General features: G+C 34.7%; 1 protein-coding gene across 10 annotated transcripts in view; it reads left to right on the top strand.

Moving 5' to 3' along the window:
* Window positions 1-25,515, top strand: part of PICALM (phosphatidylinositol binding clathrin assembly protein) — a 110,660-nt gene that overhangs the window by 38,203 nt on the left and 46,942 nt on the right. For all 10 annotated transcript variants that reach the window (XM_044919600.1, XM_021686446.2, XM_021686445.2 and 7 more), the window contains exons 3-9: window positions 900-975; window positions 3,954-4,056; window positions 12,368-12,461; window positions 14,628-14,739; window positions 16,629-16,735; window positions 19,224-19,265; window positions 21,487-21,572. In XM_044919600.1, the coding sequence (XP_044775535.1) occupies window positions 900-975; window positions 3,954-4,056; window positions 12,368-12,461; window positions 14,628-14,739; window positions 16,629-16,735; window positions 19,224-19,265; window positions 21,487-21,572 (620 nt within the window). The remainder of the gene's footprint in view (window positions 1-899; window positions 976-3,953; window positions 4,057-12,367; window positions 12,462-14,627; window positions 14,740-16,628; window positions 16,736-19,223; window positions 19,266-21,486; window positions 21,573-25,515) is intronic.

Raw genomic sequence — 25,515 nt, 5'->3', positions numbered from 1 at the left:
CCTGTTTATATCATGATAAACTCCTGTATGTTTGCACCTGGATACCTAGTACAAAGATGCCTATGAAGCATTGTTAATGATAGTGAAATTGGAAAGAACTTAAACATCCATAAAGAAATGGATACATAATGATATAGTAGGTCATTGAAGTATTAGAACATCATTTTAAATGAATGAACTAGATTTACATATATTAAAGGGATAATTCTTGGGGAAAAGTTGTTAAAAAGCATATTGGAAAAGAAGTACAGTATGATTTTTCTGTAAATTGAAAATAGAAAACAAAATTTGTACAGTTTATAGGTTAAATATATGGAAAAATAGTAAAAATATGTGTGGGAATGATACCTACTTCAGAAAAGTGATTGACTTTGAAGAGGGAAGGAAATGAGATGGAAGGTGTGTTTCAATAGACTCTTTAATGTTTTGTTTCTGTAAGAAGATTAAAGTAAATATGGCAGTGTGTTTAATCTGGACGGGGGTAAGGGGATATCTATATTATTCTCTTGTATGATTACAAGTATTTCATTTTTAAAAATGTCATAAAAATTTGGGTCACCAGGTAGCTGTTTAAAGATGCCACTTTAGTGTGATTAACTATAGCCATAATATGCTGTAGTAAAGCCAGAATTGCTGGTTCCAGGGTAAAAGTGCCTCTTTCCTTTTATTTTGATGCTTATACCAAAGCCATGGGCATTAGGCTTTAATAAATTCCTTTGTGCTAGTGAAATATATGGATTATGTTTTTAGGTTTGGTAACTAATTAGTAGGACTGAGGATGAGAAGTTTAAGCTAGATAAGCTTAACGGAATGTGTTAAACACACCCCCCCCATTCTCAAATTAGAGTTTGTTAGATGGCATTACCTTAATTTGACATAATTATTTGTTTGTTTTCCAGCGTTTTATTCAGTATTTGGCTTCAAGAAACACGTTGTTTAACTTAAGCAATTTTTTGGATAAAAGTGGATTGCAAGGTAAAGACAACTTATGGAAAATCAATCTTGTATGATGATTACTGCAGAGTTGAACTCTGTCTTTTAGCTGTAGAATTTACTAAAGTATTTACTAAATACTACATATTTAGTAAAAGGTGTGGGGAAGAAGAAACTGTCTTTTAATGTGAAGATTACAATTGACTTTAGTACTTGACACCTAGAACTCTAAGAAATAGATTAAGATAGTGGTTTCAGAGCATGGATTCTGGAATTGAATTGCCTGGGTTTCAGTCCCATCTCTACCACTTACCATGAGTCCCATCTCTACCACTTACCAGCTGCATGAACTTGAGCAAGTTACTTCACCTCTCTGCATCTATAATGTCAGGAATAACAATAGCACCTACCCTTATAGGGTTGTTATGAGGCTTAACTTAATTGATAAATGTAAAGTGCTTACAACAATGCCTGGCACACAGGGAACACTGTGTAAGTATGAGCTTTCATTGTTACTGTTATTATTCTATGCTTTATTCTGAGAAATGTAGCTGGAAATATTATATATTTTAGTAGCAAAGGTAAGTATGGTATGTTATTCAGATGAATTGCTCACTGATGCTCACACCTATTATTTCGTTTATTTTACTTCTAATTCCGTAACTTGAGATTGCTATACTCTGTTGTAGTGCTCCATGCACATTCTGTCTTACTGGGATCTGTTGTACTTAGTTCCAGAACTAGGCTGTTAATATTATACAGGGCCAGCTGTAGGAATAAGGGACATACCAGATGACTTGGGAATATTCAACAGTAGGGCTCAATCTGGGAAATGTCTTTGGAGAAGGGGAGATTTTGTGCTGGGCTTTGAAAGATGGACAAGGACATGGGTTAACTTAAGCAAAGGCACATGGATGTACAAAGATGTGAAAGAGTATGGAATATTTAAGATTTATAGAGCAAATGAATATGAACAGAATTTATGGGTAATGTATTGCAGAGCATGTAGTGGCAAATATCAAGAAGCTGTTTGGGGCCAAAATCAGACGTGGAAGATTTTTATAGTGTTGGGATTTTATAATGCAGTGAGAAACCATCAGAGTTTTTTGATTTGAGGAAGAAGGGGAGAGGGGGTGTGTCTTATAAAGAAAGTGCCATAGCTCAGTAAAGGTTGGGTTAGAGTGATAAAGTCTTAAAGACATTAAGACTGTTTTGGTCAAAAAAAAAAAAAAAAAGACTGTTTTGGTCATTGTTCTGGTCATCTAGTAGAAAGGTAATGAGGACCTGAATTATATCTCTTGTTGGAGGTAACATCAGTGGAATTTAGTGACTAGCAGTGTTTGGGTCAGGGACTGCCCAGTTCAATACTTGTTCACTTTTGGCAGATGGAAGTATTAATTAGAATGAATCAAATACCCTATCTTCCAGAGATTTTGGAAGGCCAGTAATCTGTACATAGGGCTGTTACAAGATTGATTTTAATAAGAGGAGCAGTGCTCTGAGTAGTTAAAAATAAATTAAGCAGTGGAATACCTTTTTCAAATAAAACCTTAAATAGAACCCAGAAATATGTAACAGATAAAACTGGAGTTGGTCTTTCTTGGGGGATGTGGAAGAAACTCTACTTGTTCGTATTTTTATTTCCGTTTCCCCTCATTCACTTCATTTGAAGTTAAGAGGCTGTGGAAAACAATTTGCAAAGCAGTACTCAGAAGCAGAGTATAATGCATTTGTTCAGTGGGGTTTTTTGGTATCTTATTAGCTACTGATTTTCTACTTTCTTAAGATGGAAATTAAGCACTTCTAGTGATAAGGTTTTAGAACTTTTATTCCTTTTATGTAGAGAACATTTTTTAGGCCTTTTATTTGAAGCTCCTATTCTGTAGAGAAAACTCAGAAAATAATTAAAAGCATGTAATTCAATGGTTTTGACAAGTAATTTTGATTGAACATGTATTTTGTTGGGTGGAATCTCATATATACACACTGGATGTTATACTGGATGTATATAAATAAGCCTCTAGTCTAGTGAGTTAGACACTATGTACATCAAATAGCTAGGAACTGAACATAGAATAAGAATAATGTGGGAACACACAGAGTTCAGGCAAAGTGTCAGAGACTGAAGGATGGTAGTTATTTCTCCCAGCAGGAGGATGGAGTAGAGTTGATTAGAGGGAACAATATAAACTAAAAGAGCTAGGAAATGTGAGTATGTAACACCTAATAAAATGCAGTAGAAGTTATGAGAATACATGAGGGCAGTCATTTTTTTTTCTATTTTGTTCATTGTTTTTTTTTTCCAGTAGCACTTAGTAGGCACTCAAGAAATATTTGCTGAATAAATGAATTGGTAATGATGTTAAATCCAGTCACTTTACATTTTTGTTATTGTTTTGGTATTTTTAAAGTTGTAGCGATCATCAAAAAAGTGAAATTTGTTAGATGAAGATGAGCTAAAATAAGATGGACCTGCTTTTTAATGAGTAGCAAAAATTTATAGACTTCCTTGAGCAAGGCAATAATTAAAATATAAGTTGCTTTTTAAATAACATTGATTAGATCTTATGTTGCTGAAGTTTTCAAATCTCATGAATATGATGAAAGAATATCTTAGAGAAAGTTTAAGTATGAAAATTATAAAATTGCTTAATGATTTCAGGAGAGGGGCTTACGGTTCCATAGGATGTTAAATTTGAGTTATGAGGTTATCAAATAGTGTTTAAGAGAACATGGTTTTCCAATTGTGGTAGGAATGTTGATCAGAAGTAAAATAGAAATACTATTTTAGTGAAATTCTAAGGGGGGGAGGTTTTTCAAAGCCACATATGACATATCTGACTTAAAACATGTGAGGTCTTAGAGATTTTAATGTGATACTATTCATTATTAGTCACTTAATATACATCATTAGATTGAGTTGGGATATCAAGATATTATGGTCATTGGATGAAATGAGTTGGTTTTCTAAGCAAATTGGGATTTTAATAATTTGTGAAAACATTTTCTGTTTCTTACAGGATATGACATGTCTACATTTATTAGGCGGTATAGTAGATATCTTAATGAAAAAGCAGTTTCATACAGACAAGTTGCATTTGATTTCACAAAAGTGAAAAGAGGGTGAGTTAAGCTTTCCCTTTTTTTGATATCTGATGTATTTGACTATTTTAAAATGTAAACCATAGAAATTACTAGATTATGAATTGTGAAATGTTAGGCCAGTTTTAAAAGATGAATTTTATTTTTCTTTGAAGTACATCATATGCTTTTTGTGCTAGGATTTTTTAAAGTTCTTTTTAATTTTATAACAGCTTTATTGAGATACAATTCACACAACCTAAAATTCACTCTCTTAAAAGTATATAATTAAGTGGGTTTTAGTATATTTACAAAGTTGTGCCACATCACTGTCTAATCTCAGAATATTTCATCATTCCTGTGAGAAACCTCATACCCATTAGCAGTCCTTCTCATTTCCTTCTTCCTCCAGACCGTGGCAGCTACAAATCTTCTTTCTGTCTTTATGGATTTGCCTATTCTAGATATTTTATGTAAATGAAATTATACATTGTATGGCCTTTTGAGTCTGGCTTTTCTCACCTATCAAAATGTATTCAAGTTGTAGCATCCTTGTTGTAGTGTGGATTGCTACCTGATACAGCCTGGTATACAGATTTTTCTTATGGTATATGAGCTCTCAGGAAAAAAGCCACTAAAGACATTCTTAAGGGGCATTGTAGCTCTAAAGGACTGCCCTGACGGGAATCTGGCTTCTGCAGAAATATTTTGGTGAATGCCTTTCTGAATTTCTTTGCTGCTCAAATACCGAAGCAATTAATGTTTTCTTTAAATTGTTCTCTTGAAATGTTAAATTACGAGACTGCAATGGAAAATTTTCTACAAATGTAGAAATAACCCCTTAGTTATTTAAGCATTATTTTTTTAAGATTTTATTTATTTATTTGAGAGCCGAGTGAGTGTGTGCTCCAACAGGGGCAGGAGCAGAGGGAAAGGGAGATAATCTCCAGCGGACTCTGCTGAATGCAGATCCTGAAGTGGGGCTCCATCCCACAACTCTGAGACCATGACCTGAGCCCAAACCAAGAGTCGGATGCCCAACCAACTGAGCCACCCAGGCGCCTCAGCATTTTTATTTTTTAAATTTTTATTTTTTTTTTTTTAAGATTTTATGTATTTATTTGAGAGAGAGAGTGCCTGCACACACAGTGGGGTGGGGGGGAGCGGGCAGGGGTGGGGGAGAGGCAGAGGGAGAGATTACCAAGCAGAGTCTGGGCTGAGCATGGAGCCTGACTCAGCTTGATCCCACGAGCCAGAGATCATGACCTGAGCTGAAACCAAGAGTCAGACACTTAACCGACTGAGCCACCCAGGCGCCTCTAAGCATTTTTAGAACAATCTAAATGTTCTTTGTCACTATTCAAAATTAATCAGGAGGTGATTAGTTGGAATTTACTGAAACTTAATATCCACAGATTTTGTTTCCTATATTTAAGTACTTTGTCATTTGTGAGATGATAGTAGAGGGGTTCATCTTACAAATTTGGTTCTTAATTCCAGTGTTCTGTCCCATGAACCATTTTCCATTTGGACTTATATTAATATTTCACTATAAAGTGTGTTCAGTAAAACTAATCTTCAAGATACTTGTAGATTTCAGATTAATAGATTTTTAAAATAGTAACTTTTTTTCTAATCTGAAGGGCTAGTTTTGAGATTGAGGAGAGTTGCTGCACGCTGTGTTTAATAGAGCAAACTTTTATTATTTGGCTGAGAACAACCCTTGATTATGCACAATATATTTAGTATTGACTTAAAGGAAATTACTCTTAAAGGGAAAGGAAAGTAAATCAAGGAGCCATAATTGAGTAAACCAAGAAGCACAAAATTTGACAAGCACACATAGATACATACACATAGTATATATGTATCAGATTATATATATATATATATATATAAGAAAGAAAAAGTATAGGACATTAGGGTGTGAGTTGAGAATGTGACAGCACTTAATATTTATTATATAATAAAAAAAAATTTATTATATCATGGCTAAACCTCAGTGAACTGTTTTAATTTTGGAGAGGATTTGTGTGGTAAATAGTAAAGTTTTATTTATTAGGGTAATAATTTTGTATGTTTGGTATATGTAAACTGGTATATGTAACCTATAATTAGAAATAAGTATATAGGGGCGCCTGGGTGGCTCAGTTGGTTAAGCGACTGCCTTCGGCTCAGGTCATGATCCTGGAGTCCCTGGATCGAGTCCCGCATCGGGCTCCCTGCTCGGCAGGGAGTCTGCTTCTCCCTCTGACCCTCCCCCCTCTCATGTGCTCTCTCTCATTCTCTCTGTCTCAAATAAATAAATAAAATCTTTAAAAAAAAAAAAAAAAAAAAAGAAATAAGTATATATATGAAGGCACAGAGAAAATCATGTAACAGATTGGATTATGTTATTTGAAGGCTGCTTTCCTTCCCTGTTGTGTATTTTAAATATTTTCAATCAGTACTTCTGGATCTATTTCATTCTTCTGAATGGCTATAGGATTATGTTCTAGATGTACATTTGATTTACTGTCATTTTTTTGTCTTATAAAAGCAATGCATTGACCATCCTTTTACGTGTTATATTCTTTTTTTTTAAATTATTAACATATAATGTATTTGTTTCAGGGGTACAGGTCTGTGATTCATCAGTCTTACACAATACACAGTGCTCACCACAACACATACTCTCCCCAATGTCTATCACCCAGCCACCCCCCATCCCCCCAGATGTTGTTACATTTTTAAGTGAAGTTTCCTGTAGAATAAATTCTTAGAACCGATAAGTCAAAGGATATATATATATACATTTAACATTTTAATAGAAAACACCAAATTGCCCTTTATAAAAGTTGTACTGCATTATTGACTTAAATATAGTTATAGATACCTCTTTCACTATATTCTTCCATCCTCATCAAAAAGTATCTCATTAGGTGTTCGTTTTACATTGAGTCATTGAAAATTCAATAAATGGTGTTACTGAACCTCTTTCTCTCTTAAAATGCCATTCATGCTTTGTTCATTGCCTTTCAGTATCTTTTGCCCCCTTCCCTATTGGGTATTTTCTTTCCTATTATGTTTAATGTTAAGAGCTCACAGGCTGTTTGGTTTTTTTTTTAAGATTTTATTTATTCATTTGTCAGAGAACGCATGTGCATAAGCAAGGGGGAGTGTCAGGGCAGAGGGAGAAGCAGGCTCCCCTGCTGAGCAAGGAGCCTCATGTGGGACTCAGTCCCCAGACTCTCATGACCTATGCCTAAGGCAGACACGTAACCGACTGAGCCACCCAGGCGTCCCTCACAGGCTGTTTAGTCAGATTAATCTAAGTTTGAATTCTAGCTTCACTTCAGTTAGATGAGGAATTTTAATAACATACTTCAGCCAGCTTGCTTACTTTTGAAAAATAACTTTATTTTGAAATAATTTCACTTCCAGAAATGCTGCAAGAATAATATAGGTAACTCCTATACACTTTACTCAGATTCATCAGATTTTATTATTTTCTCACATTTACTTAATTATTCTCTCTGTGTGTATATACTTTTTTTCCTGAGCCATTTGAAAGTGGATTGCATACCTCTTGCCTTTTATATCCCATAATATTTCAGTGCTTCTTTCTAAGAACAGGGATCTTTTATTACATATCCATCAGCTTGCTAATTTTTTCTACTTCGTGGCACATAAACTGATACCACTGGACAGTGGGTTAAATTAAGAACACTTCTTGAGCCTGAAGGGTTAAGGATTAATGTCTTGGTGCATATATAACCAATTTGTACTGTTTGTTCTGCGCAATGGGGAAGCTTTGATTTAAGCTCTGAATTATTTCATCTATAAAATGTAAAACAGTGATGTTATTAGCACTTGTCTGTTAGAATCATAGTGAGAATTAAATATTGTGTGTAATGCTTATTAGCATATGGCAAACACTCAAATAAACTTTTTGTATATTAGGAAAATAAATTGTCATGAGTTACAAATATTTTTCTTTCTTTTTTAAATGTGACTAAAATTCTTAAAATCTTACGTGATCAAAATAGTAGTCTTTATTTTTATGGCTTTTTTCTTTTTAAGGACAGTCAAAATGAGCTTTTCTACCCCCAAAATGATCAATTACCTATTCATGTTTTCATTGTATGTATTTATGGATTCAGTATTTTAAGTTTAAGTCTTTGATTCATTTGTAATATATCTTGGTATAAGAAAAGTGAGGTGGAGATCAGCTATAATTTTTAATAGAATATAGGATATTAAAAAATTAAGATTTATTGCCCAGTAATGGTTAAATGACTTTTTGCTTATAAGTACTACTTTCTTTTAAATAAAGCCTCTTTTTTGTTATTTTGGTAAATACTTAGTCATTCTTCAAGAATTCACTCAAACAACATTTCTTTGAGGAAATCTTATTTCTATTGTTAAATTTTATGTAACATGTCACCTACATGAGGGCAATATAACCTTAGTCATATCTTCAGGACTTCCACGGTGTCTAAACATCGTAGGTGTTTAGCAGTTTTTGAAAAGATGACTAGATCACTTTGCAAACAGTGTATTAAATGGTTCTGTGGAAAATGAATCCAGTAAATTGCCTGTAGATTTATCTTTTCAGTTGGTTATTAAACATCACTCCCTACGTTTTCTTTTTGTTTAACATTCTACTTTTTGATCATATTAACTTAATATTGAATTATCTTGAATTCTAAATTGGTTTGATTCGAAGTATCAAGAAAGACACTATTACATAATAAGCAAAAGACAGAATAATCCAGGTATTTTCTGTAAATAAGGACATGGATGACCAGCCTTTAATCCATTGCTTTTTTATTTGAGAAACAAGTATCTGAATTTTTTTTTTTTTAAGATTTTATTTATTTATTTGACAGAGAGAGAGACAGCGAGAGAGGGAACACAAGCAGGGGGAGTGGGAGAGGGAGAAGCAGGCTTCCCGCGGAGCAGGGAGCCCGATGCGGGGCTCGATCCCAGGACCCTGGGATCATGACCTGAGCCGAAGGCAGACGCTTAACGACTGAGCCACCCAGGCACCCCCAAGTATCTGAATTTAATTATAATGTATTTAAGAAGTCGTAAAACTTGGTGTTCTGCATGGGGTATGAATTGTCATGTATTTGGTCTGAATCATATTCAAGCACTTGGGTTAGTGAATTGAGTCTTTTAAAATCTAAATATAAGCATTTGGTAGCTGTTAAGATTTTTCTTAATTGAGAAATTTGAAGTTCTTTGGAAAGAAATTATGTGGGGGCTAGTTGGGGGGGGAATCAAAATTGTCCCCAGGCTTTCTGGTGTAAGTTCCTGGGGAGATGGGCACCTTTTACTGGGAAGATTTTGGAGTGGAGTAGGGTTGGGCATAGTGGTACAAAATTAAGGACTTAGTTTTGGAAATACTAGTTTTGACATGCCTGTGATTTGTATAAGGTGAGATATCAAGTGGACAATTGGACATACTAACTTGGAACTTGAGAGTTCTGATCTAGGAGTATAAGTCCGTCATTGGCATCTTGGTGATTTCTGTCTTGGGAATGACAGATCACCTGGGGGTTTAAGTACAGAATGAGAGGATAGGGCTCAGGAATACCTTAAGATACAAAACATGTAATTTAGAGGATGTGTAGAGGATGAGGAGCCAACAAGAGACTGAAAAAGTGATACTGCAGAAAACTCTGTGTTAGACAAGTACCCATTGGAGAAACAACGTGGGATTTCTACTGTATGACCTAAACTAGAACAATTTAACTGGAGTTGATAGGAGAGGGGCCTATATTGGGATGAATTGAATAATGAATGAAAAGTGAGCGTAGAGCTCTTTTTGAGAAGTATGCTTGGCTTTGCAAGACAAATGGTAGCTGAATGGGAATATGATTTTAGTGGAGTGTGTGTGTTTAAAGAATGGTGATCATAGAGACTTTGCCAGCATGTTCATGGGAATGGTGTAGTATAAAAGAAGAGATTAATGAGCTGCACTGTTCAGTATGGTAGCTATTTGCTACATGCGGCTAGTGAAATTTAAATGAGTTAAAGTGAAATAAAATACAAAATACATTTCTGCAGTTGCATCAGCCATATTTTGGATACTCAATAGCCCCATGTGGCTAGTGGCTACCATATTGAATGGTACAGATACTGAACATTTCCACCATTGCACATAGTTCTGTTAGTTCTATATTAGAGGAAAAAAAGGACAACCAGAGGATTGTGACAAAGTGGGATCCAGAGGACCTGTGTTTTTGGATATTTGTATTTGTATTTCATAGAAAGAGAGATTCCTCCACTGAATAGGACCAGACCAGATAGATGTAGTTTTGTTAGCGAGATGACTAGACAACCTCTTCTTGTCATTTTCTATTTCTGTATGAAATATTTAGGAGTTATGAGCTGAGAGTTTGTGTGGTGGGCATAGGGAGGCAGGGAAGGACGAGTGAGAGAATCAGGTTTGAAAGTACTTAGAGGAATTCACTGGAGAAGGCTAAGAGGATTGCTGACAATGACGAGTCCCCATTTGGGGTTGATAATGAAATTTAGTTTGACTAGTTTGCTCTAAGTGGTTTTCTTCACCAGCATTCAGCTGCTTAGCCAGGATTGTGAATTTGCCAAGTTACTGCAAGAGTTGAGAGTATTTGCAAGGTAGTGATTACAATAATGATCTGTGGAATTCTAAGCTAGATAAAGGAAGTTAAAAATGAGAAGGGTCAATGAGAAGGGTAGTGGTGGAAGTTGATACATTGAAGTATATGATGAAGTCAAATAGTTTTTGCCATGGGGGTACTTGGCCAAAGCAGCTGGGAGGTTGAAGGGTTATTGCCATAGGATAAGGTATCTAAATTTTATCTACTTTTTCATACTGGTGGTCGGGGTGGAGGGTGGGAATAATATGGTTTCTGTGGGCAGTAAGGTCATGATCTGACTATAGGAATAGGGATTTGATCAGGGGATTTGAGATCAAGATGTTGGATTGGTTGCCCATGTAGATGTTGAAATTAACCAAGAAGCCAGGATTCAGGTCTTTGATAAAGAGGAAATAAGCAGCAGGTCAGAAATGACTTCAGCAAGGAGAGGAGGGAGAACTAAAAGGAGACTAATGATGACTGATAAAATGAGAGTGAGGTGTATGAGAATAAAAAAATGGTTGTAGAGAGGAAGTGGTGTCCTCATGCCAAACTGCAGCAGCTAGTAGCAACCAGTGGACTACAGTACTTGAGGGGAAACGGGCATCCACGGGTTAATACTACTTACTGGAAAGAGTTGTTGGACTAAGGCTGGTAATAGTTGCCTACCTAAGGGAGTCCAGTGTGTGTTCTTTAAACTCATTTTTGTCTTGCAAAGCACTATTGTTGATTTTCAGAGCTTAATTGTTTTTCTGGCACCTGGAGTTGTGATTGAAGGGGTAGCCCAGGGTAGAGTGGCTATTTATAAGTAAGTGTAGGTCATTTGTAAATTAGAGAAAGTCTACACACTTTCTGGAAGTGATTGTTTTTTTCTGACAAAGGGTTATGAACAGCACTGTTTTCGAGGCTAGGTTTACATAATGACCCTACCACCTGTTCTCTGACCTTAGAGAGAGTCATATAATCTCAGTAAACCTAGAACTTCATCATCAACAAAATGGGAAAAGTCTATCTATAGAGGATTTGAAAAACATACACCAAACCCTTAAAATGGAGCCTGATGTTCATTGTGTACCTTAGCCCCAGGTACCTCTTATCCAGTGTTTTTGGTACTACTTTTGTAAAATTGTAGTTTTTTCTGATACTGCTAATATTTCTTGTATCTTTAGAAATATCTAAAGCAATATTTAAATCTTTTTGGAAATTTTAACAAAATATTGAAAAACAATTCCTCTTAAGTATCATATATTTTAATGGCTTACAAGTCATTGCTGTTTGAGTCATAAATAAAATACCTTAAATAAAGCAGTTGCTTACTATGACTTGAATTCAACTGCTGGCTCCATCATATCCCAACTGTTCAGTGATTTGAGGCCAATGATTTTTTCTTATTAAAAAAAAAAATCTATAGAACTGCCCTTTACACATATGAATGGTGTGAGGATCAGATGATTTCCTCATGTGAAGAATACGCTTTAAATCTGGCTGTATAATATAAACTTTTATTTTTATGTCTCATGTTTTTACACTTTTTTTTTTTTTTTAGCTCTTTGATGTTGGACATACAGCATTTCTTGTTTTTGTTTTTTTCTGTATAACTTTTGCTTGAAGTGTCAGGTTCATTAATGATTTAAAAATATGTGATATTTCATAGCAACTTGTTCTCTCTTTAAATAGAGAACCAGATGAGAGCTTAAAATGTAGATTTAACAACAATTATTTCTTTTTTTTTTAAATAAAAACAGGGCTGATGGTGTTATGAGAACAATGAACACAGAAAAACTCCTAAAAACTGTACCAATTATTCAAAATCAAATGGATGCCCTTCTTGATTTTAATGTAAGTTGATTGCACAAATGCTTTTATAAAAATTTAAGATTCAAATATATTATTGGTCAGAGTCTTTATTCCTAAGTTTTCATAAACTAAGTTTTTCACTTTAATATCCTATTTGGCTAAAGATTTTCTGTAAATGTGGTCCCAAATCAGATTACTTTTTATTTTTATTTTTTTAGATTTGCTCTGATTTCTTTGGTGGTGTTTCTCTAGCTCTAGAATTAAAGGGTATACTAGCTAAAGAAAGTGATGGAGAGGTGAAGGGATTGATCTGAAAATCTGCTTTCTTTTGATAATGGTTTTTAGATTTTAAAAATATATAAAGATTTTCTTTATGAATAGTCAATTTAATATTTCACTTTTGTCTGCATTATAGAACTGAATGCATGTCAGTTATTAACAAATACAGGGAAGTTCAAGTACACTTGTAACAACTTGTTATATAAATAGCTGTTGCTGAAGAGCATTGTGCTCCCTGAAAGTTTTGTTTCAGTGACCATTATTTAAACCAAGTTGCCAGCTTTGTCACTTGTTTATAATATGTTAGGTGTTAGCATTTTCGAGTCTGTTCTTTTTGGGGGCATCTATCTTTAGATATTTTATTTTAGAGCTTATAAGTGCAAGTTAGTGAATGAAACTGTGACAATTTCATACTCAAATAGATTTTTCCTTTAACTTGTGCTATTAATTGGTAGTCTTTAAGTTTCTTGAGGGCAGGGACCAGGTCTGCTTTTTCTCTGCTGTGTCTCCATTGTCAGGAGTGTGTGGCATATAGAGTGCATGTTCAGTATGCATTCGGTAAATGAGTTCTATAGATGCTTCATAGACTAGAACAGGTTATTAAACTATGGCTTACTGCCTGTTTTTATATGGCTTGTGAGCTAAGAATGATTTTTATATATTTTAAATGGTTGAAAATAATTTTTAAAAAAGGAATATTTTTGACAGGTGAAAATTATATGAAATTTCAATTCAGTTTCTGTAATAGTATTTTTACAGTACAACCAGGCTCACTGGTTTACATATTGTCTGTGGATGCTTTTTTGATGTAATAACAGAGTTGAGTAGATCTGACAGATACCATACGATTCGCAGAATCTAAAATATTCACATTTAGATTTTTTGCAAAAGATGGTTGCTGATCTCTAGTGTGTTAGTGTGTGTCACATTTATAAATTTTATAGGGTTAATGCCTAGAAAAAGAATTTGGTAGAGCAAAGGACATAAACATTTAGATTTTTAATGAATATTGACAACTTACATTACAAAAGGATTAAGCCCAGTCACTTGTAAATAGGTGCCTGTTTTTCTTTATCCTTGTTGGCACTGAGTAATATAGCTTGGTTTTGATAATTTTGGTACGTCCTAGTCTGGTGCTGGAGAAAGGATAGTTTTAGTCTAATTTGATTATTATATTTTAATTTACCTGATAAGGGAAGTCTTTTCAACATGTTATGTGAATTGTCTGTCATTTGCTTTATTATTAGGATTCTCTACGATGGAAATCAACCTTGTTAGAGATTTTACAAGTATTTACCAGTTTGTTGTTTACTGTTCAACTTTGTGCTTATGTTTTTATATGCCTAAAAACAAGTTAATTGGTTCATCCTTTTGATTCATTTCTTGAGATAAAACTTTCATAAACTAGTATTAGTATTCTTGATAGACAAATAGGTGCTTTTTTTTTGTTACATCGTAATTCAGTAATAGTAACATTCTTTATGTGTGAGGGACTGTGCTATTCATAGTCAGTATATTAGTTCTCCCAGTAATCATATGAAATAGAAATATTATCATAGCCATTTTGAAGGTATTTGTTTATAATACTGGAAAAAGGTGTATTTAAAAAAAAATACGTTTCTTCTACCTAGCTTAGCTTTGTATCTTGGTGATTGCCTAAGAATTTCAGAAGTTAAAGGATATTTTTGTTCTTTGTGACTTATTTCTGAATTAAATTGAATGTTACAGAATTTTTGCTTGCTTGTGCCTTTTACATTAATCTGAACTCTGACAGATTTTTGCACTATTTGGATGTAACTGATTGCAAGAAATAAATGTCTTTTTCTGTAATACACTTAAATATTTGAATTTACTATATTTTAATTTGAAGGAAGTTTTTGTCATTTAATACATAAGATTAGCTTACCTTTTTTTCTAATTTTCCCCCAGGTTAATAGTAATGAACTTACAAATGGGGTAATAAATGCTGCCTTCATGCTCCTGTTCAAAGATGCCATTAGACTGTTTGCAGCATACAACGAAGGAATTATTAACCTGTTGGGTAAATATTGCTGTGGTTTGTTAATTGTTGTTGCTGTTTTTTAAGATTTTATTATTTGAGAGAGAGAGAGAGATTGAGAAAGCACAGCCAGGAGTAGGAACAGAGGGAGAGGGAGAAGCAGACTCCCTGCTGAGCAGGGGGCCCAATGCAGGGCTCGATCCCAGGACTCCAGGATTATGACCTGAGCTGAAGGCAGACGCTTGACGACTGAGCCACCCATGCCCCGCAATATTGCTGTAGTTTAATAACATTTTATTTTTTTATTTTGTGTTCTATTGATAATATTGTCTGAGTTGTTACTTAGGGCTGCCTAACGACTCACTGGGATATTCATTGATTAAAACAATTTATTTGGAGAAAAGATTTTTATACCTGATTATGTTAAGTAATTAAATACTTATTTTTACAACTAGAATGTTCAGCTGGATGAACTTCATTTTATTTATTTATTTTTAAGATTTACTTATTTTAGAGAGAGAGAGAGAGATGCATGCAAGCGGGGGGGAGGGGAAGAGGGAGAGAGACAAAGAATCCCCAAGTAGATTTCCCACTGAGTAGGGAGCCCTATGCTGGACTCAATCCCAGGACCCTGTGATCATGACCTGGGCCAAAACCAAGAGCCAGCTGCTCAACCACCTGAGCCGCCTAGGTACCCCTAGATGAACTTTGATTTTTAGATATATCTGTGATTTTTTTCCTGTCAGTTTTATTATTTTTAGAAATATAAAAATCCCCTTAAAATTAAGTTGGATTTTTTTCTCTGCCAGAAGAATCTTACTTCCTCACAATTTACTCCATAAAGAATTTTAATTATAAAATACATAATTGTTCTAAGCCTAATTTTAAAATTGATAATTATTTTAAATGCATTAAACATTTATTTTTTAGGATGCCTTTTACTTTTGAGGCATTTTAAGAATGTGTATGTTTAGTGTATATAGAATGCAGTTAATTTTTCCTAGAAATGATCATTTTTTCCATGGGACTTGGATGGAGTAGATAAGTTAACAGTCTAAAGAGTACTTAAGTATCAAGTGTCAGATACCAAATGTGTTCACTCCATTGTGCTTGTTCTCCCTCCCCTCCCCATTTAAAAAATTTATTTAAATTTACTTTTTATAGGCTTATTCACAAACTTATTTAGGAATACCTTAATTTTTGAAGACAGGGAAATTGGGCCTATTTTTTTACAAGTAAAAAGGTAGAAGGTTTATTCTACATAGTTTTGGAAGTCAGTCTTTTTTTTTTTTTTTTTTAAGATTTTATTTGACAGACACAGCGAGAGAGGGAACACAAGCAGGGGGAGTGGGAGAGGGAGAAGCAGGCTTCCCGCGGAGCAGGGAGCCCAATGCGGGGCTCCATCCCAGGACCCTGAGATCATGACCTGAGCTGAAGGCAGACGCTTAACGACTGAGCCACCCAGGTGCCCCTTGAAGTCAGTCTTAACACCGTTGATGTATTGGTATAAATGAAGCTCTTTATTGCTGTTCATATAACAAGTTTAAATGAGCTTTCCAGGTGACATTTGGACATGATAAAGTTGCCATCTTTGTTAATATGTTATTAGTAAGTTGGCGCTGTTTTAAATGGAGAAAAGTATAACATACGTTAACAAAAAATGCAAATTATATTTAGGGAATTCTGAGGGAAGAAATATTATAGAACAAACTAGTAATATGGGGGAAGTCAAATGATTTTTCTATTTTAATATAATAGCATCTGTTTTAATTTGCTTTAAATGTCTAAACTAACACTGATATTTTTCCTTTGGGTGAGTGTGTTCTCTGAGACACCTGTATGACCTCTTTGGAGCTATTACTTAATACTTTTCCTTTTTGAGTGTTCTGTTTTGATGTGAATAAATGCATTTTTACATTTACTTTTGGCAGAAAAATATTTTGATATGAAAAAGAACCAGTGCAAAGAAGGTCTCGACATCTATAAGAAGTTCCTGACTAGGATGACAAGAATCTCAGAGTTTCTCAAAGTTGCAGAGGTAAATTGTCTTTAAGTTGACTGTCTCTTAACTTGCTTTTTTTGTCATTAAGTGTAGATTTTAAAGAAATAAGGCATTATCCAAATGAAAGAAACATCTTAAATATAATGAAGTATATATTCAGTCATATCCATATGCTGTATTGAATTCTTTGTTATGGTATGAATATGATGTGGTATTGAATAAGATATATACCGTATATTTAATTCAGTATTGAATATTGAAAGGTAATCTATTTTTAAATTGTTTATTTCTCTACAAAATCAGGTAGGTGGCACATAATGGTGGCAGAGATTTTTATGTTTGGCATTAGCCATGTATTTTAGCATATTTATCCTGTTATGTAGTAGAGAATATTCAGTGTGAGTGCAAGTCTTTTTCCTCCAGTGAGATTTGCAGCTAGAGTCACATGGTTCATAGTGTTTTGTTCCCCTACAGAAGTGAATTTAGTGTGTTTATTGTTTATCATTGATTCTGAAAACCATGAATGTAGGTTCTAGGATAATTTTATAGATCTGTTTAAAATACAATTTTCTGGATTTCTAAAATAGCATTATACTACTTTACTTAAATTGTTCTTTTCTTCTTTTTTTCATTATTCAGTCTACTGTAATAATGGTGAATATAATTTAATTAGAAAATTTTCCTCAAAAGATATTTTTTTCCTATAAGAAAGCACGGAATATTTTAAAACAATGTTAGTCTGAGCCAACATTTTAATTTTTTAGTGAGCTCATTAGAATGATAAACTTTAAGATGATTCATAATAACATTTCTATATCAATCTATAGAAATTGTTCTTAGCCATCCACTGATAACCTCTCCTCATTTTCTCCCCATGACACCCAGAAAACATGTGTTCTCTAGTGTGGTTTTGATTCTGCAGTGGGGTGTTAGAAACTTGGGTGCTTATGTCCTGAGTTTGAACTCTGATTTCAGCTATAACAGTTCGGTACAGGTCCTTAATCTTGGCATCCCATGGTTTCCTCCTCTGTAAAAGTACTTGAGATAGTGCTTACCTCACTGGGTTGTTGTAAAATTGCTTAGAACAGTATCTGACTTCTAGTTTGTGTCCTGAAGACATTTGCTGCTATTTTTATTCTCCCCCACCTTGAGAAAGCACATATTGGAATGCAAATGAATGTCAATCTTGGTCTTTTAAGGATAATTAATCTAATATATATTTTATAGGAATATTGTATTATACATTTATATTTTCTAATGAAAAGAAAGTAATCTGTAACCTTCAATTCAGAATCCAACAGATGTCCTATTTTGAGAACTGTTCCTCTAGGTCATTTTCTTTTCTGTTTTGATGTGTACAAAGGATTTTAACAGGTAGCTAAATGATGTTTGAAAAGCATAGTTCATTCATTCTGGCCAAGAAAATAATTGAAGGATTTAATTAGTTGAGACAAAAATATTTTACTTTTAAGATGTTCAAACTGTTCGAAACATCTTATTGAAGAATTTATCTTTTGCCGGAAACCATAATAAAAATAATAAAAAGCTAATAAAACCCTGCTTTAAAAAAAATAAATTTCTGGCATTGTCACAGAAGGCATTTATGTTGTGGTAATGCTTGCAGGCATTATCTTGCTTACCCAGAGGCAGCTCTCAAAGAGTTTTTGTTTTCACTTTCTCTGCCCTCTGCCCATCACCAGTAGAGATGTCTTGCTAGGATAATTTTGGAAGATGACTAGGCTATAATTGATCAATTATATCAAAGTAGTTAATCTGGAACTAGCAAGTTGGTGATTCTAGCTCTGTTACCATAGTGGTATTTCAACCTATAGCGGATGGAGTAGGATAGAATAGGACGATGAGACCTTTGAAGAAAATAGCTTTACGTTAGCTATTTTATGAAGTCTACTGAAGATTATATTGGATTTAAAGTATCTTTCAAGGAGAAATCAATTTTTTTTTTTCCATTTCTTTTGGGTCAGTCATATACTAAAACAAGAAGGTAGTGTTTATACTATGTTTCCAGTAAATTCTTTAACTGTTTTAATTTGTCGACTTTTTCCTTTAGCCTCTTATGTTCTTTGCATTTGATCGTTGTAGTTATTGACTTAAATTTTAAGCCTTTATTTACCTCCAGTTCTTTTGGTCTGAGATGAAATAGACCATCTGCTCCATATGATGTGAGAAATAAAATATTCTTTCATGAGACTGTCTTTGGGCTTGCAGATTGTGACAGCTTAGCTTACCTAGGTGCTCAGAAGATGTGGAGATGGTAACTTAATAGTCTTATTGAATTTACCACCTCTAGTTCTCCTTTTATAACTTTCAGAGCCATTAAAGAACATCTAAGCCCTTGGAAATACTGAATGATACCTCTGGAGATTAAATATTCTTCTGATTTTAAAGATGTCTGTCTAGAATATTGTTCACAATACTTGCCGTAAATTTCATTTTCTAAATTTTATTTTTATTACTTCTTTATTATAATTTTGTTCATTAAATACAATGCTTCTGCTTCTTACAGCAAGTTGGAATTGACAGAGGTGATATACCAGACCTTTCACAGGTAAGTATATTGCATAATATCAATTCACTGTCTGCTAGCTTTCCCTGTATTGCTAGGTGTGAACAGTACAAAGATGAATAATATGCAGCTCCTACTGTCAAGGAGATCAGTGTAATTTTTCTTGACAGATTTTAACATGATACATTGCTGACTCTTGTTTTAGCATTATGATCTCTTCATCTCTTACGTTGGTGGAGCTAGCCACTACATACTATTCCTTTAGTTTATTTTCTTTAATCTCTCCAGTGCAAAGCCCAGTTTTAATTTAGGATTCTGTAACATAGTAGTTTATCTAAACTTTCAGCTTAGATATACCTTACACTCTGTGTTGGCTCCTGCTCTATATCAGATATGTGATCTTAGGCAAGATATTTACATTTGACTGTCTCAGGTTGTTCATTTGTAAAATGGATATACTACTAGTACCTTCCTCATAGACTCAGTAATTACATACAAGGTAGCTAGCATGTTGCCTATTGTGCTGTAATAGCTTTTTATTTTTATTTTATTTTATTTTTTTAAAGATTTTATTTATTTATTTGACAGAGACAGCGAGAGCAGGAACACAAGCAGGGGGAGTGGGAGAGGGAGAAGCAGGCTTCCCGCTGAGCAGGGAGCCTGATGTGGGACTCGATCCCAGGACCCTGGGATCATGACCTGAGCCGAAGGCAGCCGCTTAACGACTGAGCCACCCAGGCGCCCTGTAATAGCTTTTTAAATGTTAATCACTGTCAACAACATTCTCATCATCATCTCTGACAAGAGCTCTTGGGAGTCTTAGACATTTTGTTGAGATTAGGGAGTGGTGCACATGTATTCTCAGTTCAACATAGACATTAATGTTATAATCTAATATTTTTGGCTTTAATTGGTTTTCTACTGTATCTTGTACTAAGGTAAGGTCTTGTGTATAGAGAGAAAATGCAGAATGAAGGAAATTGTTCAAGTCGTAATTGGTAGATTTAGATACCTGTAATCCAGTAACTCTTTATCTCAAATCCTAAAGAATATTTGGGGCAAGTAAATGCCACTGATGGATTTGCTTCACTGAAAGATAGTGAACAATTCCTTTTCAGCTCACTTTGTTTCCTTTTGAAAGTAATTAGCTCTTCATATTAAGATTTGATACATAGCCTTTAAAGGCCAGTCTTTTTTAAAACAAAATTGAGCTAAATATCTATTTCAGTGGAATTTGATTAACTGTAGACATTTGTGTTATCAGCACACCATTCAATATATAGATCAGTTCCATCACCCCAGTTCTCAGGTCCCCTTCTGGCCACTCCCTAGTCCTCTCCATAAATCACTGTTTTGACTTCTAATAGCATAATTTTATTAGATCTTAAATGTAATATAAATGGAATCATCCAAGTGTTTTTTTTGTATCTGACTTCTTTTGCTCATCATAGTGTTTTGAGCTCTGTCCATGTAGTGAGTGTGTACCATTAATTCATTCCTCTTTATTGCTGAATAGTATTTCATTGTGTGACTTCACAATTTTGTTTATCCGTTTTCCAAATGATGGACTTTGGGATTTGTAGTTTTTTACTGTTGTAAATAAAGCCACTTAAAACATTCTTGAACAAGTCTTTTCTTGTGGAGATAGGTTTTTATGTCTTTTGGGTAGATAATTAGGAATGGAATTGGGTAGTTAAGCTAGGTGTATATTTAATTTCATAAAAAAAAAATTCAGATCCTCTTTCAGGGTGGATGAATTTCAACCAACATTGTATAAGAGTTCCATTTGTTCCATATCTTCACCAGTGTTCGATGTTTGCTAGTCTTGTCTTTAACTTTAGCCATTCTAGTGGGTAAACAATTGTATCACATTGATAATGTTTGTGCACTTTCAGTTACTCAGCAAGTATTTATCAATTACAGGGAACATTGCCCAACAATATATCTAGCTTTTAGGAGTATGTTTTTATTTAAAATTCAAATAAGTTAAATATTAAAAAAATTAATTACTTGCAGGAACCTCTTAATGTTTCATGTTTCCATAGTCTCAGTTTTTATATTTTTGGTTATGTTTATTAATACCCCTTATTAGGTCATGCTTATGTAATAAAAATAATGTTATTCTTTGGTAGCTAAAACTCTGCTGTTAATTAGTTCATGAGGAATATACCTACTTTTGTTACTCTCATATATTAGATGATACTTAATTTTTTTTGACCAGTGGCCTAATTATCATGAAAATCTTATATTTGTACAATTTTAGGCCCCGAGCAGTCTTCTTGATGCTTTGGAACAACATTTAGCTTCCTTGGAAGGAAAGAAAATTAAAGATTCTACGGCTGCAAGCAGGTACATTATTCTTTGTAGGGCAAAGAGCAGGAGTGATGTTTCTGAGAGAGTTGATGAATCCAGCTTAAGTTCCAAGTTATTTGACTCCCCCTTACCTTGATTAATCATTTATAATTAATAGCATCTACCTCATAATGTTGCTGCCAAGGATTAAATGGGTTAATACATGTAAATTCTTGGAATAGTTCCTGATCTTCAATAGATGTCAGCATCTCTTAAGATGATAACACTGACTACATGGTTTGCAATTATATTCATAGTGTCAGTATTTCTCTCAAAGGTGATAGTGCGTTGGGGCACCTGGCTGGCTCAATCAGAAGAGCATGGGACTCTTGATCTTGGGGTTATGAGTTTGAGCCCCACGTGGGGTGTAGAGATTACTGAAAATAAATAAAACTTAAGAAAAATGATAATAAATTTAAAAAATAAACTTTTTTTAAAAAGGTGATAATACATTGATTCATATGGTGTCTTGTAATTATAAGATGCCCTTTTACAAATTTGATTAACCCCCACTATAGGCCAGTGAAATGTATGCAGTAGTAATTCTGGGACTCAAACCTATGATGTCTGACATAAAATTCCATCATTTTTCTCTAATGCCAATTCATGTGGTTGATTATTGACATATTTTAATCAATCTATTGGGCTTTGAGCTGATTTTCAAGACTAAAACGAGTTAACCTACCAAATTGAATATATCACAGATCATCTCATATTGACTGTGTAACATGAGTTTTGTGTTGGGTAATGACTTGAGTAATTCTCATTTTTTTATGACAATTTTCTCTTAATAGCATGAAAAAAATTTTGTGTAAAATATTTATAATGAGACCCTTCTCTGTAGACTTTTTGATTGTTTCAGAACTTTTTTTTGTGGCAATAAAATTTAAGTAATTTTTATTTTTTTATTTTTAATTTTTTTTAATATCACAGCCAATTTATTTTTTTAAGCAATTGGAAAGGCACATTAATAGAGGCAGAGATTCATTAAGAGGAAAAATCAATACATTTTATAACTATAAATTAAAATGTTGCTCCTATAAATGACACAAATAACCTTTTATTTATTTATTTATTTTTATTCTTATGTTAATCCCCATACGTTACATCATTAGTTTTAGATGAAGTGTTCCATGATTCATTGTTTGTGCATAACACCCAGTGCTCCATGCAGAATGTGCCCTCCTCAATACCCACCACCAGGCTAACCCATCCTCCCGCCCCCCTCCCCTCTAGAACCCTCAGTTTGTTTTTCAGAGTCCATCGTCTCTCATGGTTCGTCTACCCCTCCGATTTCCCCTGCTTCATTCTTCCCCTCCCGCTACCACCTTCTTCTTCTTTTTTTTTTCTTAACATATATTGCATTATTTGTTTCAGAGGTACAGATCTGAGATTCAACAGTCTTGCACACTTCACAGTGCTTACCAGAGCACATACCCTCCCCAGTGTCTATCACCCAGTCACCCCATCCCTCTCACCCCACCCCGCACTCCAGCAACCCTCAGTTTGTTTCCTGAGATTAAGAATTCCTCATATCAATGAGATCATATGATACATGTCTTTCTCTGTTTGACTTATTTCACTCAACATAATACCCTCCAGTTCCATCCACGTCGTTGCAAATGGCAAGATCTCATTCCTTTTGATGGCTGCATAATATTCCATTGTATATATATACCACATCTTCTTTATTCATTCATCTGTCGATGGACATCTTGGCTCTTTCCACAGTTTGGCTATTTTGGACATTACTGCTATAAAAATCGGGGTGCACGTACCCCTTCGGATCCCTACTTTTGTATCTTTGGGGTAAATACCCAGTAGTGCAATTGCTGGATCATATGGTAGCTCTATTTTCAACTTTTTGAGGAACTTCCATACTGTTTTCCAGAGGGGCTGCACCAGCTTGCATTCCCACCAACAGTGTAGGAGGGGTCCCCTTTCTCCGCATCCCCCACATCCCCACCAACATCTGTCGTCCTGACTTGTTAATTATATCCATTCTGACTGGTGTGAGGTGGTATCTCATTGAGGTTTTGATTTGGATTTCCCTGATGCCGAGCGATATTGAGCACTTTTTCATGTGTCTGTTGGCCATTTGGATGTCTTCTTTGGAAAAATGTCTGTTCGTGTCTTCTGCCCATTTCTTGATTGGATTCTTTGTTCTTTGGGTGTTGAGTTTGATGAGTTCTTTATAGATTTTGGATACTAGCCCTTTATCTGATATGTCATTTGCAAATATCTTCTCCCATTCTGTCGGTTGTCTTTTGGTTTTGTTGACTGTTTCCTTTGCTTTGCAAAAGGTTTTTATCTTGATGAAGTCCCAATAGTTCATTTTTGCCCTTGCTTCCCTTGCCTTTGGCGATGTTTCTGGGAAGAAGTTGCTTCGGCTGAGGTCAAAGAGGTTGCTGCCTGTGTTCTCCTTTAGCATTTTGATGGACTCCTGTCTCACATTGAGGTCTTTCAACCATTTGGAGTCTATTTTTGTGTGTGGTGTAAGGAAATGGTCCAGTTTCATTCTTCTGCATGTGGCTATCCAATTTTCCTAACACCATTTGTTGAAGAGACTGTCTTTGTTCCATTGGACATTTTTTCCTGCTTTGTCAAAGATGAGTTGACCATAGAGTTGAGGGTCCATTTCTGGGCTCTCTATTCTGTTCCATTGACTATGTGCCTGTTTTTGTGCCAGTACCATGCTGTCTTGATGATGACAGCTTTGTAATAGAGCTGGAAGTCCGGAATTGTGATGCCGCCGGCTTTGCTTTTCTTTTTCAACATTCCTCTGGCTATGCGGGGTCTTTTCTGGTTCCATACACATTTTAGGATGATTTGTTCCATTTCTTTGACAAAAGTGGATGGTATTTTGATGGGGATTGCATTGAATGTGTAGATTGCTCTAGATAGCATTGACATCTTCACAATATTTGTTCTTCCAATCCATGAGCATGGAACGTTTTTCCATTTCTTTGTGTCTTCCTCAGTTTCTTTCATGAGTATTTTATAGTTTTCTGAGTACAGATCATTTGTCTCTTTGGTTAGATTTATTCCTAGGTATCTTATGGTTTTGGGTGCAATTGTAAATGGGATCGACTCCTTAATTTCTCTTTCTTCTGTCTTGTTGTTGGTGTATAGGAATGCCACTGACTTCTGTGCATTGATTTTATATCCTGCCACTTTACTGAATTCCTGGATGAGTTCTAGCAGTTTTGGGGTGGAGTGTTTGGGGTTTTCCACATAACGTCTCATATCATCTGCAAAGAGTGAGAGTTTGACTTCTTCTTTGCCAATTTGGATGCCTTTGATTTCTTTTTGTTGTCTGATTGCTGTGGCTAGGACTTCCAATACTATGTTGAATAGCAGTGGTGATAGTGGACATCCCTGCCGCGTTCCTGACCTTAGGGGGAAAGCTCTCAGTTTTTCTCCATTGAGAATGATATTTGCTGTAGGTTTTTCATAGATGGCTTTTATGATATTGAGGTATGTACCCTCTATCCCTATACTCTGAAGAGTTTTCATCAAGAATGGATGGTGTACTTTGTCAAAAGCTTTTTCTGCATCTATTGAGAGGATCATATGATTCTTGTTCTTTCTTTTGTTAATGTATTGTATCACATTGATTGATTTGCGGATGTTGAACCAACCTTGCAGCCCAGGGATAAATCCCACTTGGTCATGGTGAATAATCCTTTTAATGTACTGTTGGATCCTATTGGCTAGTATTTTGGTGAGAATTTTTGCATCCATGTTCATCAGGGATATTGGTCTGTCATTCTCCTTTTTGATGGGGTCTTTGTCTGGTTTGGGGATCAAGGTAATGCTGGCCTCATAAAATGAGTTTGGACGTTTTCCTTCCATTTCTATTTTTTGGAACAGTTTCAGAAGAATAGGTATTATCTTCTTGAAATGTTTGGTAGAATTCCCCTGGGAAGCCATCTGGCCC

The sequence above is a fragment of the Neomonachus schauinslandi genome, chromosome 11 (assembly GCF_002201575.2).
Source record: "Neomonachus schauinslandi chromosome 11, ASM220157v2, whole genome shotgun sequence".
Classification (NCBI taxonomy): Eukaryota; Metazoa; Chordata; class Mammalia; order Carnivora; family Phocidae; genus Neomonachus; species Neomonachus schauinslandi.
Note: the sequence above shows the minus strand (reverse complement) of the source record. Positions and strands in the feature narration are given on the sequence as shown.